Here is a 15,703-nt window from a genome sequence, read left to right as displayed (position 1 = left end):
AAACAAGAACTATGAACTATTCTTTTTATTTACTCCTTTCACAGCTATTGTATGTACTTACATGGTTAATGTGGTTGCTCTTTCTCTTCTCTCTCACTGAAAAAGGAGAAACAAGTTCAGTCAATCAATACATTGTTTTTTAAATTCTATTTTAAAATTCAGCACCTGCTTAAAGTTTTTCCTTTCTACACATTCAACCTTGACAATTATCTGGGAATAATTTAGGATCATAAAAAACAGTGAGGCAACTTGTTTTTTTTTTCCAAAAAAGACATTGCACCTAGATATTAAAAACACATTTCATGAAATAAATACCACTCAGTTCTACAGAACCAACTCCTTTTTTATTTCTTAGTTCAGGGGAAATACCGTATTTTCCGGCGTATAAGACGACTGGGCGTATAAGACGACCCCCCAACTTTTGAGATGATTTTCAAGATTTTTCGTCTTATACGCCGGAAAATCAGCGAGCCTGGGAAGGCACGCCCTCCCCTCTCACTGTGGAGGAAGCAGGGCAGGCTGGCGTCTGGCAGGAGCCGGCAGGGCAGTCCTGCGCACGCGCACGCTCCCCAGCTGTTAAGGAGCACTCCTTAGCAGCCGGGGAGTGCGCGCGCGTGCAGGACTGCCCTGCCGGCTCCCGCCCGACGCTCTTCCCTCTTGAGGCAGCATCGCTCCCCGGCTCCTAAGGAGTCCTCGGGGATGCTGCCTCAAGAGGGAAGAGCGTCGGGTCCTGCCGGCTCCTGCCCGATGCTCTTCCCTCTTGAGGTTTTTGAAGAAAGGCATCACTGCCTGCAGTTTCGAGCCTGAGCTCCACCGTCCAAATGAATCTCACGCAACGTCCCAACAGGCCCTCCGCTTTCATTTCCGCTTCGGATAAACAAATTAAAGGGAGATTGTTCGTACGACTCTCGGTTTCAGGACAGCGATGGAAGTAGAGGCAGTGATCAATTTCCTGTGTCCGATGGACAAATCAGGACCCAGTGACGCCCAAAGAGGTGGCGCCTTCCTTCTCTTCCGTTGCGAGCTGCTCCAGGGATTCCACAGGTGGTTGCGCGTTCTGGTTAGGGAGGGCGGCTCCTCCTCGGCTTTGGAGACGAGGTGGATCGGGTGGGGGGGGGGAAAGGGGAAGGGACGCTTTCGTCTTATTTTCTATCTCTCGCTCACCTCCTAGCCATGATTCATGATATTTACAGCTGCCCGGGACATTATGTACTTGTAGGGTAAGCCTGGGGGAAGGGAATTATTGGGAGGAGCTGCGGGAAGGTGTTAGGGAGACAGTGGAGGAAGAAAGTAGCGATGATCTCTTCCCACCCTCCCTTCCCCGGTGCTAAAAGGGAATTTGGGTGTACCCGGAAAATAACATTGTCGGCGGGATCTAGGCGGATCTTTGGAAGGAGTCTAGCTGTTGCTGGAGTCTTGTCTTCTAACCCGCTCCGTAGTGATCTTGCTGGAACGGAAGGTTTGCTTCTCCAGGAAAGCTAATCAGTATTAGAAAGTTAGCACAGGAAGCGGTACCTTCTGTTCCTTTCACAGCCAAGAGCCGGAAAACGTTTCTTCCAAGATTTGGAATCGCAGTAGAAAAATAACTAAATTTGGAACTTTTCGGCATATGGTAAACGCCAAGAGAAATACAAACAGGTTGAATGGATTTTCGGTCTGGCCAGCAAGATCCAATGATATGTATGCTAACTAAATCATAATCAAAGCATTAATATATATCCAATATGTGTGCACAAGACAGATAGAGATCTTAGCAGGGCCGTCATTTTACTCTTGGGTCCTGCCGGCTCCCGCCCGACGCTCTTCCCTCTTGAGGCAGCATCCCCGAGGACTCCTTAGGAGCCGGGGAGCGATGCTGCCTCAAGAGGGAAGAGCGTCGGGTGGGAGCCGGCAGGGCAGTCCTGCGCATGCGCGCGCTCCCTAGCTGCTAAGGAGTGCTCCTTAACAGCTGGGGAGCGCGCGCATGCGCAGGACTGCCCTGCCGGCTCCCGCCAGACGCCAGCCTGCCCTGCTTCCTCCACAGTGAGAGCGGAGGGCGTACCTTCCCGGGCTCACTGATTTTCCGGCGTATAAGACGACTGGGCGTATAAGACGACCCCCTAACTTTTGAGATGATTTTCATGGGTTAAAAAGTTGTCTTATACGCCGGAAAATACGGTAGCAATAATTCATCCTGTGAATTAGAACATCTACTGATTCAACCATTTATTAAAATAAATGGTCGAATCAGTAGATGCTCTAATTCACAGGATGAATTATTGCTATTTCCCCTGATAACATATCAAGTAAGCCAATAAATAAACAATCAACTGCACTGTTGCTATAAAAAGACTCAATGTTGTGAAAGATTTATAAATACTTGTTTAGAAAGGTGGAAACATGATGTTACATGACCATCAAGAATGAACATTAGTATAAAATTATCTCAGTAAACGTTAGCATGTTAATTTGACATAATTCAAGCTAGACTGAAAATTTTTCCTCCTAGCAGGGGTGTCAAACTGATGGCCCGTGGGCCGGACGTGTCATCAGGAAACCGCACCCACTCCATTGCCGGCAAATGGTGCTTGCTTAGAAAGTCTCTTCAATCACTGGTCATAAGATAATGGCACCCAGCCATTCTTAGTTATTCTACTGAATGGGGAGTATTGAGAATGAATAAAGAGGATTAAAAAGAAACCGTCTGAGGCAAACAGCTATGAGAAATGCAGTGAAGAGCAAGCAAAAATGTTGAAGCAAACAGCGCTTTGACAGATATGGAAAGAAATTAAACACCCACTCCATCTCCTCCCATCCTCTTTTTTAAAGGGAGCAAAAATTAGCTTACCATCTGTTTGGGATTTGCTCAAGAAAATTGTGCTTGCTCTAGGATGGTCAGATGGGTTTGACTCCAATGCTAAATCTGAAACAAATATGAAGTGATACTATTCAGAAATAACTTCCTTTTTGGAAGAATAAACAACAGTGAAAACCCATGACATTACATTTTAAACCTGTTTCTAGATGACCTCAGGATGTATTAATAAACAGTCCTAGTATTTATACATTGATCTCACATGCTCGGAGAATTAGAACTGTACCTCAGAATCATAGCAATAGCTCTAAACAGCAGAAATATTAGATTTAAAAGTAAAATGAATGGATAAGCTAATAGAATAAATTATATTTTCCAAAGAATCTCCAATAGCTTGACGTTCTTAATTTTCCATTCTGAGAGAAAACAAGTCAAGTGTTAAGTGCACTATCCTTTTTACTTAAATCAACGGTGTTTCCAAAAATTCAAAAAGCTGTTAAATGTATCAAATCTATGGCAATAGGAAAATACTTAATGAAGAACCACAAAATAAATATGCTATCACCCTTATTATTTGTCACTGCCATGATCCCACTTTTGGAGGTTTTCTAAATCAATTATGGCTGGACAAGAAGAAGAGAAGCCAGTGAAAGGAGGCTTCATTTTAGTACGGTACTAGGCCTGCAGCTCCTGTAGCAGCAAGACTGGCATCATGGTAGGTGAGGCAAGGCAATGCAAAGCAAAGCTGGTTGTGTTGATTCACAGTAACCCAGAGACTGAAGTAACACTTAGGAACAGCTGTACCGTCCTAATCCAACCCACAGGTGATGAGTTCATTACTCAATTACTACAAGGCAGACATTAGCAGAGCAAGAATCCAAAATGATTTCTGTTATGGGATTGCTAAACGCTCACATAAACAACATCCAGCACTAGGCAACTCATAGTGGCAACTACGGAGAGTCACTAAATATCCACGGGATGGTGGAAGTGGTAGTATGGTCCGAATGCCTCAGATCTAACTGAGCAAATGGGAGCTTTGATATAATAATAATGGTGGATACTCTTTGTTTGCTTCTGATGGCCAAATCCCTTTGGCATCACTTTCAATAGACAAATTGTGCCTGCCTATATCACTCATGCAGGAAAGATGTGTTGATACTGCTAGCAATAAGCCCCTATATGTTTATTTCATCTCAGTCATGTACATATTTACCTCTCCATCACCATGCACTACCTGGGTGAGACTACGGCGTTTGCTGCTGAAATTGCCAGCATCTCCTATGTGACAAAATGCAGGCTCATAGAGAAGGGACCTCCTTCACACCACATGTTATTTCTGGCTAACAGGGCACAATTGCTGCTGCGGAGATGCCCACAGTAAAGAACTGGGCAGCCATTATTGGTCCCAAGGTAATCTCTGAACACTGAGGTTTGCCAGGAATACTTTTATTGGTAAGTGCTATAATAACACTGGGTTTTTCTGTCAAAGTATTCAAGGAAAGTTTAAGGACAATCTCTGCTGACCTTGACACCAGATCTCTCTGAATGTCTCTATTCAGAGGAATCATCTATACCAGAGGTCTCCAACCTTTCCGGGCTGAAGGATCGGAGGGAAGGAGAGAAGCTTCAAAATTGATGTGTGTGCACAGTGGTGTGGCACTAGCAGCCCCGTTTGCACATGCAGCATGCACTGGTGCCGTGCACGTGTGTGAATGGCCATGCATGGTAGCTAGCGGTGCATGCAAACAGGCTGCAGACACCCGCCCTGTGCTGGCATCCCCGTTCGCGCCCGCGCACATGTGGAAATGGGGCCGTGGGCGCTAGCACGAGTAGGGGGGGGAAATGTGCACCCACGCACATGCCAGCCAGCCATTGCCACGGCCCACTGGCCAAGAGCCCACAGCCTGATCCCGGGCCGTAGACCATACATTGGGAACCCCTGACCTACACTATCTGCTAAATACTAAAGCAGCTGTTTGAAGTGCAAGTAACCAGGCACGACATGTCAAAGTACATGGAGATATTTCCTTGATCTTTTGAAAGGGAGATTCATACGTAGCTAAGGCAGTTTCTTGTGTATGAGCCATTCTATTTTGCAATACATCTATTAAGGACAAAGAGCGTCACTTATCCCCCAACTGAAAATTACTGAATGAACTCTTGAGAATGTAAGAACATGTGTATGTTCTTATATATGCTCGCTGTCTTGACTTATTTATAAAAAATATTAAAGGTGGAATAAAAATCTAATAAAACAAATAAATAATAAACTTTGACCACCTGACTTCATACATGACCAAAAACTATGGATACAAACAAGCACACCATATTTATAGGCTTAACTGAGCCAACAGTGAGGGGAAGCTAATTGACAATGACTAACTCCCTACAATGACCACAACCTCCCCCTGCTTCTACAGAGACTTCCTGTCTATAAGAAATGGTCCAAGCTGAAGGAAAGAGATTAGGCTCCCTCCAGAAAGAGGGGAAATGCTCCATGCCCAGCAGCAACAGAAGTCAGGATTCAGGTTCTGGCAGATACAAGCATATGAATCTCCTAGTTAGGGCAATATGCCTGGTGCATTTCCAGGGAGAACAGTAATGCCATCAGATGACTTGCTGCATTCTATCCTACTTAAGTGAGCTAGAGCAAATCACGATGATGGATCCAATCCTATTTTGGGCAGCCAATACCCAAGTCTGCTCAGATCTGTAGCAATCAACGAGGACTGATATATATCTGTGATGCTGGGAAGAAAAGTAAGGAAGTAGGTTTCTCGTACTCGGTTCCCATCAGTTTTATACGGATGGAACAATCAAAATGCTTCAAGCTGGAATCAACCTAAAACATTCAGGTGTTTCAACAGAACTTTCTGAATGAGATGTTGTCTTAAAACATTTTCAATTCTGTTTCCACTCCTAAATATAAGTACGGTACTATTGCAAAGAATCATTGCAAAGGTGTATGGGTCATCTGGAAAGGAATATTTCTAGTGGCTCTTAATTTAATGGACTTGAATGGTGAATGAAAAGGTTTTTGTTACAGTTCTTCACATGTAAGTAGATTGATATCACCCATACTGAACGGAAGCTAATGGGAGATGGAGTTTGATAATTTGGGAAGGGCAGAGGTTTCTCATATCTGCATTAAAGCATGTTTTAAATTGAGTTTAGAAATGCACATGCAACCAGAGCTTCAGTCTACATAAAACAATCTGTCTGATCATCCTGAAAAGGAGCCTCATGAAGAGTATGTTACAAAACAGCTCATTTTCTATTGATCAGCTGCAGCTAAGCATATCAGCCTAACATGTTAAAAGCCCCGATAATTTTATCTGTACTTTCCCAGTTGATACAGTATTTCCACAAAAGTACAATTCTATTTAAGCCCAACTGAAAGCATCTTTTCAAAACAGTTTCCAATCTATGATCCCTCCATTTTGTCTGATTTAAATCCCATTTTACCTCAATCATCTCCAAACTGCTAAAAAAAAAAAAGAAACTGCTCAAAAAGCGTTCAAAGGTTCAGCAGCTCCTTGGGATAAGTGGATGAAAATGAGAAGTGGAGATAAATAACTTTTGCATACTGATGACACTTTAGTCAGAGTATCTGGAATATTTTTGTACCACTTTCATATGCACATTTGGAAAAAAGGGGGAGGGAAAATGGAATTTTCTAGCACTCCATAGGCTACTGGCCATGGGTAGGAGAGAACACATCAAATACTACCTTCTGTAACTATTCCTCCAGGAAAGACCACAATTGTGCCTCTTAAGCCTAAATGATGGAGTCCGCATATTGGACTCCAACAAAATACCCATGAAAAGGAGACCAGTTTATTACATGGTATGAGTCCCATAGGAAGCACATTCCAATGTAAAGATATAATGTATAGTGTATCCACGCCAACCATTCAGACACTAATATGATTCCTTTATATGAAGCTGCCTGGAGTTGCTTTTTAGAGTGAGATGGGCGGCATATAAATTTAACAAATAAATGTATGATTCCATACATAGCAACAGCAACATACTACATACAGTATGTTTGTCAACAGGGTAATACAATAAGTGCATGCTTTTTCAAATTCAGACTGAGCTAAAAAGACGTATTTTATCACACTGTACAAATATCAGATCAATCTGTTTTGAATTCAGAAAAGGCAGAACAAGTTCTTTTGGACCCCAAGTAATTCTTTCAAGTTCAGGTAATTTCAATTTAAAACAGGTCAAACATTTTATGTACCTCTAGAGTAGGGATGTGTAAAGTATTCTGTGCATGGACTTTTCACGCATGAAATAGCTATTTTGGGATGGTCTGTGTCTGGATTGAAATGTGTTCCATCTGTGCATGGATCTGCCACACATGTTTTGTCTGAACATGGACTTGGAAGATGTATGCTATGGGCAAATTTGTGTCAGTAGCTCAGAGGAAACAGACCAAGCAAGCAAGGAATGGGTTGGCAAAATATCCCAAGCAAGGGTGTTGTGGCCAAAGGGAAAAAGAGAGGAAGTGGAGTCAGGCAGGTAGAATATGTTGCCAAGGGTTACAATGGCAGTGAAGAAGGAGAAAGAAGGGAAGATCACTGGAAACAATTGGAAGAGGAAGGCAGAACTCTATTATCCAGTAAGATGCTCCAAAATGTTTTGAGCCCAAACCTAGAATGAGTATATTCCAATTCTGCTGGATTGTGGGTCGTCCAGAACATTCCAGCAAAACTTGCATGGCACAGTGTGGTTGTTCTGTGCACAGAATGAAACTTTATTTTATATTTTGTGAACAACCCTATCCTAGGTCACTTATTTGACAATTTATACAACACAGAGCCCCTAGACTCTGGAGATATTCATTCAAAGACCCATGAAAACCTGGCATCAAATTGTAATTTTCAATGTAATATTTTAAGAAAATTCTTATTTGTGGATTAATCAAGTTTAAATTGACATTAAATCCATTTCCACATTTTGTTACTGTTTCACATTTTTAGAGTGCAGCTCCAGACCCAGCGTATTAATCAAATTCTACTCAAAAAGCTGCACATTCCTGATTTGCACAATGGTGAAAAAAGTTAAATTTTGACATAGGGGTCGATTCTGGCCTACAAATGTCCAAGTATCCAATAGCCTGAAGCTCTGCTCTTGAGCACACAAATGTGCTTTCTACATCTTTACAAAGGGAAGGGAAAGCAGTTCCTCAGGAAACCCTTAGTTCAGAATCAGAGCACTGTGAAATGACACAATCTGAGGTTTCAACCTTAACCACTTGGGGAAAAAAATGAAAGGTGGCCAAACAGTTTCTGTGAACTCTTGCTTCATGGTGTTCCACCAGAGCGTGTGATAGCAAAGAGTTCAGCTTCAGGAAAAGGAAAAGGCTTTAGAGAGGTCCATTATTGTAATCTACAATAGTCCCTGGGAGAAAGCCTGGAAAATGTTCCCACTATCTGGGTGGATCCTTTTTTTCCACTCCTAGCTTATAGTTATAGATGAAATTTATTTTCACATAACTTCTACATTAAAAAGTCTTAGCACCAGCACCTAATCCATGAACGTTTCATATCAAATTTTCCTAAGAATGAGCCAATTGTGGGAAAGAATTTAGCAACAGCAATTAAATCATGGCACGTTAAAAACAGTGATTTTTGTCAACAAGAGTGTAAATAATTTAAACAAAGCTTTCCAATAATTCATGACAAATATTAGGTTAAAATGTTGATATACATAGGAAGAAACATAGCTTTGAATATAAAGCCTAATATTTCAAAATTTATTCAATATTTATACAATTGAAATACAGAGAAGAACATTATTTCAATTATATTTTTCAGATATGTAAGAAAAGTCAACTAGTTTTTATTCCACTCACTCTCTGCACACATGCAAGAATACTAAGCAATGTAATTTACCTGTCAGAATCCATTTATATCACGTACATAAATGTATGTTTAAAACATTATCCCCCCCCCCATGGATTCTGCCATCTTCGGAGGAAGGAGGAGCGCATGTGGATTCAGCCTGCCTTAGGTTATTTCAAAGACCAAGGGAAATCTTTTGAACTGGGGGAACAAAAGGGAGGGTTAGGGAAGAAGGCATCTGGCCTGTGTCTTCATTTAATTCTGTAGAGGAAGAAGGCAATAACCATAAAGATTCGAAGTTCCTTTTTCCCCACGAAAGGGATGACATGAAGTAAAATGATGGGGGCTGACCAAATGGGGTTGAGGGAAGGGGGGTTGAACCGGGAACCCTTTATAAAGTTTCAATTTGTAAAACAATACTAAGTCCTGTCTTGTATTTCCACAACCAAGTATGTCCTAGTAAAAATTCCTTTTGGACTAAGGACTGACTCCAAGAGTTTTTGTTTTCCTAAGACGTGGATTGGGGTGGGTCCTGACATTACCTAACAAGTAACAAACACGTTCTAGTAACTTGGATTCCTATAAAGTTCTTAAAATCTACCCATAGGATTTCGGCAGTTTGTGTTCAGTCACTCAGTGATTGAAATTAAATGGTAATTCTTTTTGCTAAATGTATGAAAACTTTTGCTTAATCAACAAATTATTTTCTCTGTTCATAGGAATGTTTAGCTACCTGAGATATTTTGTTCAGTTCAACTTGGCAATCTGAAAACCGGATCTATACATAATTTATTAAAATAAAGTTATAGAACAGACTTGGGCATTTTACGGACCTAGGGCCACATCTGTCCGCATTTTGCCTGTGTGAGGTCAATCAGAAATTAGATATCAAATGTACATAAGGATGTGTGCCGTGAATGCATTGCTTTTAAAGGTGACTATTTTGTGACCACATACCATCATAGCTCTATTGTATGTCCCTCCATAACAATTCAAGTTTCTCGTGTTGCCTCTTGGGAAAATTTATTGCCCATCCTGTTGTAGAGTACTCAGTATGTTTTACTTTCAAGGATGTGTAGGACGATATCCTAAAAACAGGTTTTATATATAAAAAAATAACTTGTGGAAATGCTAAATGGTACTTGCTTCTGAAGCAAAGTCCAGAGTATAATTTTGTAGTATGGGTTTATTTAGTGTATGGTATCTACAGAGGTCATGCAATCACTGATATACAAATTTGTTTGAATAAAGCATCAGCAAATATATACATATGGCACGTGGACAATACAATAAAAAATCCTCCCTTTTTACGACCCTGTAATCCCTTTATTCAGGAGAGTCTGGGTGACCGGATGGAGCTAAGTATTTACTGGCCAGATGCCCTTCCTGACACCTAAGTAGAGTTCGCAACAGGTATTTTCTCTCTGGTCTTCGAGAAACATTTGTCGCTACCTCGGACTGAACACTCAACCTTCCGAGTGGGAGGAGACCATCTTCATCATTAGGCCACCATATCACTATATGTGAACAATATAGGAGATAAAATATTAAATTACAATAAAATCATAATAAAATCCCCATAATATGGAGCCATAGAATTTCAATGGGGTAGATGTTATAAGGAAATTATCCATCTAACAGCTTCTGGTGTGGCTGTGATGAGATCATCCCAGAGCCTTGACATTTCCTGAGGAGACATTCCTGAACTATATATGTTATTGTTTGTTCCAGTGCACCACGGTCACATTTCAGGGTTCGCAGCCATTCCCCACTTAAAGAGCTTTGCTTTAGTTCTGGCATGATTCTATTCTGGTTACTACAGTACTGGTTAAAAGTCACAAAGTGATGCCTATTTTTAAGAAGTGCCTTATGAAGCACACCTTGTATCACATTCATCTACTTTGAGCAGTTTAAGCCTCTCTCCAAATTGAACAATTCAAGTAAACATAAGTCAACTGAAAACTTTGAAGATAACTCCAAACTCTTATGTTTATTTCTTTCTCTGTATGTATTAAAGAAAATTATTTATTTCCTACAATATTTAATTCTGTGCTGTACCATTGGTTTAGTAGCCTAAACATATTTATGTTTAGGTTTTTAAATTTGTTTTTCCCATCATCATTGCAAGCTTTGAAAATGTTAAAGCCTGCATTTTTACAATTTCATCCTAAAAACAAAACAAATATTAAATCCCAGTAAATAGAACAAAACCAAGTCGATTATTTGTTATAACGATTGGGTTTATTTTTGAGACTTGCTACAGCTCCATGCTAAATGATAAAAAAAAACCTAGGATCATGCCACATGGCCTCCACTGTAGGGGTGGATTGGCCAGCTCTCCTTCCCAAATGTGATCTCCAGGGCTCTGAATATTGCATTCGAGAAGGAGAGCCGATCACGCTGTCCCTTGGCCTCCCTGACGTCTATGTGGCACTGTCCCGGAAGCAGGTACCATTTTGGTGCAGCCACAACTCAATGCTGCCACTCCTATAAGGGTGCCCACTTCAAGAATGGTGCCACATGGTGTAGAAAAGTCACATAGTAGACCGGCTATTTCCAGAAAGAGATGTTTCAAAAAGGTAAATGACCAATCCGCAATGCAGGGGGAAGAGGATATGGAACCCAGTGGGGTGGGAAACAGGCCCAATTCCTGCAAGGATTTGGTGGGATGGGCCCAAAGCTTGTGATGACCCAATGAGGCATGAAGCAGAACACGGATATGCTTCAGGGAATATGGGAGGCCTCGGAAAGCCTGAGGTAGGCCATGTTTGAGCTGGGAAGGTGCTGCAGTGCAAGCCTGGACCAGCACTAGGCCTCCTTCACCCAAGAGATATCCCATCTCCAGTTAATAACCACATTAGGGAGAGCAGTGATGGGAGTCCTTAACGGAGGCAATTACACGAGTGCCTTGCTTAACAGCCACTGTAATAGGCAGGTTAGAACCACCTGTTCTCTGCATTCAAATGGGGCATCTCAATCATTTTGGAAGTGTTTTTACTAAGACTGCGTTGAACTCGAAACTATCAACAGAGAAATCTTGTGCAGAAAGTAGGTTTTAAAGCTCAAAACAGGGCATTTTGAATAGTTTGGAAATGTCCTGTATAACACTAGTAATCATCATCCAAAATTTATATTCATCATGCTCCAGTTTATAATTACCAGAAGCAGCTAATACATGAAACAGTTCCAAGGTAATACACCAATAACCAGTAAAAGTTGAAGTTGAAGAGTACAACTGTGCTTTCCCAATCAGCAACATTTTATTCATATATTAAATTCAGTAGTAAATCATTTCTCGTATATTGCTAGTTTAAAAGGTGAATACATTCTTCTACATATAATCCCCATGGGTCATCTTGCAATCAAGGAACCAAGATTTCCATGATGTTTCCTTCCTGATGGATTTTATGAAAAAGAATGCTAAAGGTTTTACACCATTTTGCTAGTGTTGTCAGTCTGCTGTACTACAAAAGATCTTTCTAAATATTAGCACATATAAATAATATTAATTCTATCCTTCCCATAAGAGACCATTCTACTCATTCTACTAGTTAGTAGCTCTTGATTGTTAAATCATGCATAAAATTAATCTAATTCAAGCATACTCAGAGTTGTTTCTGGAGTACTTTTGTACTTTTTGCATGCAGCTATTTTAAGGAATGTCATTTTTTTAAGAAAAAAAATTGCACTGTCTGCTTTAAAGCATGAACCCTTTTTGAAATGTTAATATTAAATTGGGGAAAATAAAAACCAACACATCCTCCCTACCAGTCCAATATTTCAGCACATGTAACTCCATTTATATCTATAAATTCATTCAGTCCATGTGGGTATCTTAAGGCTTAAGCACCACATGCAACCAAGGTCAATTTGGAATTATAGAAATTACAAAAAAATTTGACTAAATTCCTACTCTTTTGAAAAGGGATGCATATGAAAACCCCTAAAATAGGCTTTTGCTGGGAAACTATGAAAAGATATCACTCTCTCATAAAATGAGAGAAGGAGGACCAACCAGTATAGGTACAGATCATCATGAAGAAAAATCTATGTGATTACTAAGAGTTGACACCAACTGGTTTGCCCATAATCAATCAATCACATAGCAACTCAAAGAAAAACAAAATACACCTAACGATCATATCATTCTCCAACTTAGTGAAATCCTCGTTCTTCCAAAAATGTTAAACGTAATACCTGTCCATTAAAAGTTTTCCCATTTATGAACTGCATAGCATGAATGAATTAAAGATTTAATTCAATCCCAAAACTGGGATTGGGGGGAAGGGGGACTTTGATCAATTTAGAGCTTAATTATCTTTATTACCATCTGTGTACCTTCTTCAGCTCTACAAAGGATATTGGCTTTGCCAAACCAACTATCAATACTAATATGTTTCAACGAATTCAGAATGCATTACAGGGATGTAATTATATATAAGATATATGAGACATAAATTAACCATTTTATTCAATTAATCCAATTTCCTGGTTTTGTGATACACTACATCATACAGTAACCACACTGAATGTGGGAAGAATGTATAGCAAGAAACTAGCATGTATATCCAAACTTGTCCCCATTATAGGGTAACAGTTTTCTATTTCCTTGTAAAATTAAGTAAAATGCTGTCTTGATTTAACAATAAAACAATCTAATCTTGAGTTAAGAACAAAAGATGGATTAGAAACTGACTTTAATGCTGTATCTCAGTTGTTGGCTTGGCTATAGCTTGACACTATCCAGTCAAAATAGTATCATGTTCCAAACGCCCTTGCTTTGCTGTTTTCATTCTTTCTAGAAAATCTATAGCACTTCACAAAATAGCTAATATGCAGGATATGAATGGAAGAAACCATCTGAAAATCAGAAAAAATGTGTTTTATGTTATAGCATTTTATTGTGTTTTATCTTAGGCATCCATCCTTTAATGTGTCAAATACACAGAAACATGATTACATGCTGTTTATATTTCTACATCTAGATTCAATTTTGCTCAAAATATGACTATCAAAGTTTATTACTAATTTACTGAGCAGGATGGAACTGCCCCAGTGATTTAGACAAATTCCAATTATAACTAAACATAAATTCGATCTACTGAATTTCTGAGACTTTCATGAACATCATAAAGTTAGCAATAATATAATTGCATACTGGAGATCATTTCCTCACTTTAAATGTTACCCAAATATGTTGAAATCCTTTGAAGGTGGAATCTCTTGTTCTACAGAGATGTACAACCAACATTTTCCCCTTTCACCCCATGAATATATAATTAAAATCTTCTCCAGAAAGTCCCCCAAATCTTCTGCAAGAAATTTAGACGATATTTAAGCAGATCAACGAATCGTTTCCAAAAGCAAATTTCAATCTATGAAGAGACATCATTTCACAAATGCAACATTACCATGCATATGAAAATGTCCAGCAGCAGAAACAAAAATAATTCTGGAAGGGAAAAAAATGCACCAACTCCAAGCACAGAACTGTAACAACAACTCAGGCAACCGCTGCTCAAAATGACTAGGAAAAAGCCAACAACTAACTAGTGATCTGAAAGGGCAAGGGGGGAAATTCTCTCTCCAGATTTGTTTTTTTTATTTCGAGTCGATTAGAGCACGTTGACGTCTCCTCCTCTTCAATTGAGCAAAAGTTGGCAATATTGTTTCAAGTCACGATGACTGCAGATCCGTTTTCAGAGAAAATTTTGATTTCTAAATTTACAGTGTGTAAACGGATGCAATTTTGATGATTTCACACGTATAGCTTTTGTATTTCACAAAGACACCTAATGCTTGTTAGGCGAGTGGGCCTAATCGCTTCCTTCCAGAAAGTTGACCGTCTCACACCCACAATCGGAAACCGGCCATGTTCTGCGTTAAACGTGACAGAAGCCAGGTGGGCCATGCCTAGTGGCTGGAAAGCAGACACCCCCCGCCAACCCCATTTTCCTCGAGTAACGGGACGTACGCGATTCTTTAAAGCAGGGGTCTTCAAACTTGGCCCTTTTATGACTTGTGGACTTCAACTCCCAGAATTCCTCAGCCAGCGAATGCTGGCTGAGGAATTCTGGGAGTTGAAGTCCACAAGCCATAAAAGGGCCAAGTTTGAAGACCCCTGCTTTAAAGGGAGGCTCGCTTGCTCTCCGCGCCGAACGCACTTGCGAAGCATCGCCGAGTGAGCCGAGGGTAGAAACGCCAGCCCGCACTGGCAGCAGCCGCTGTCACTACTCACCATCCGGGAACTCGCGGTCGCTGATGTGCTGCAGGTGAGGGCCCCCTCCGCCGGGATCCGAGTCTCCCGAGTCCGCCTCGGCGATCTCCCGATAAGCACCAGCCCTCCGCTCTAGCCCCGCCGCCGCCAGCCCGGCTCCCGCTCGCCCGCCGCCGGCCCCCAGAGCGGACCCGCGCGCCCGGCCGAGCTTCGGGCTGGCACCGGGAGACACGCAGCAGGTGACGGTGTTGCCCATGCTGGCGCGGGACTACTGCCGCCGGCGCCGGCGCCGCCTGGGCTGGGCCCGAGCGGGGCTGCAGGAGGCCGCAGCCACGGCCACATCAGCGCCGTCTCATCCTCGCTTTCGCCGCCGCCGCCTCAGTGGGGCGAGCCCAGAAGCCGGAGAAGGAAGACCGGAGGCTGCAGCCCCCCCCCACTCCACCAGGCGGCTCTGCGACGGCGCTCTCACGCGGCCCCCGACGACCGGCCAATCACGGCCCGCGCCTTACGCCCTCACGTGATCGCGGCGGCCGTCCCGTCCCAGGGGGATAGCCCTGGTGGTGCCACCTAAAACTATGTAGCAGGGCGGGGCCGGCTGCGCTCCGCTCTCGGCCGTCCTCTCCGAGCGTTCGAAAAGGAAGCGCGGCGGGGGGGGGGGGAGGAAGGAAGGCGGGGCTTCGCTTCTCTGTACTCGTTGGGCGGGGCGCGCTTCTGGAAGTGGAAAGGAAGGCCGAGCCGACGTTAGGCCGGAAACGATCCCGAATCCCAACCTTTTCGTTATCTCGAGGATGCTACTCCTTTCCCGTCCTGCTCCTTCGTGCCTGCCGATAACAACCA

At 42.0% G+C, this 15,703-nt stretch overlaps 1 protein-coding gene across 2 annotated transcripts in view; it reads right to left on the bottom strand.

Annotated features, from left to right (window-relative positions):
* Positions 1-15,294, bottom strand: part of CCNYL1 (cyclin Y like 1) — a 33,639-nt gene extending 18,345 nt beyond the window's left edge. For both annotated transcript variants that reach the window (XR_014028567.1, XM_081344590.1), the window contains exons 1-3: positions 14,888-15,294; positions 2,828-2,902; positions 62-96 (exon numbers count right to left, since the gene is read on the bottom strand). Coding sequence is in view for 1 of the 2 variants with exons in the window: in XM_081344590.1 (XP_081200716.1) it covers positions 62-96; positions 2,828-2,902; positions 14,888-15,122 (345 nt within the window). In the remaining variant the exon portion in view is untranslated. The remainder of the gene's footprint in view (positions 1-61; positions 97-2,827; positions 2,903-14,887) is intronic.
* Positions 15,295-15,703: the final 409 nt, after the last annotated feature.

This window comes from Vipera berus (assembly GCF_964194415.1).
Source record: "Vipera berus genome assembly, chromosome: 1".
Taxonomy (NCBI): Eukaryota; Metazoa; Chordata; class Lepidosauria; order Squamata; family Viperidae; genus Vipera; species Vipera berus.
The sequence above is the reverse complement of the archived record's forward strand: the minus strand, read 5'-3'. Positions and strand labels throughout refer to the sequence as shown.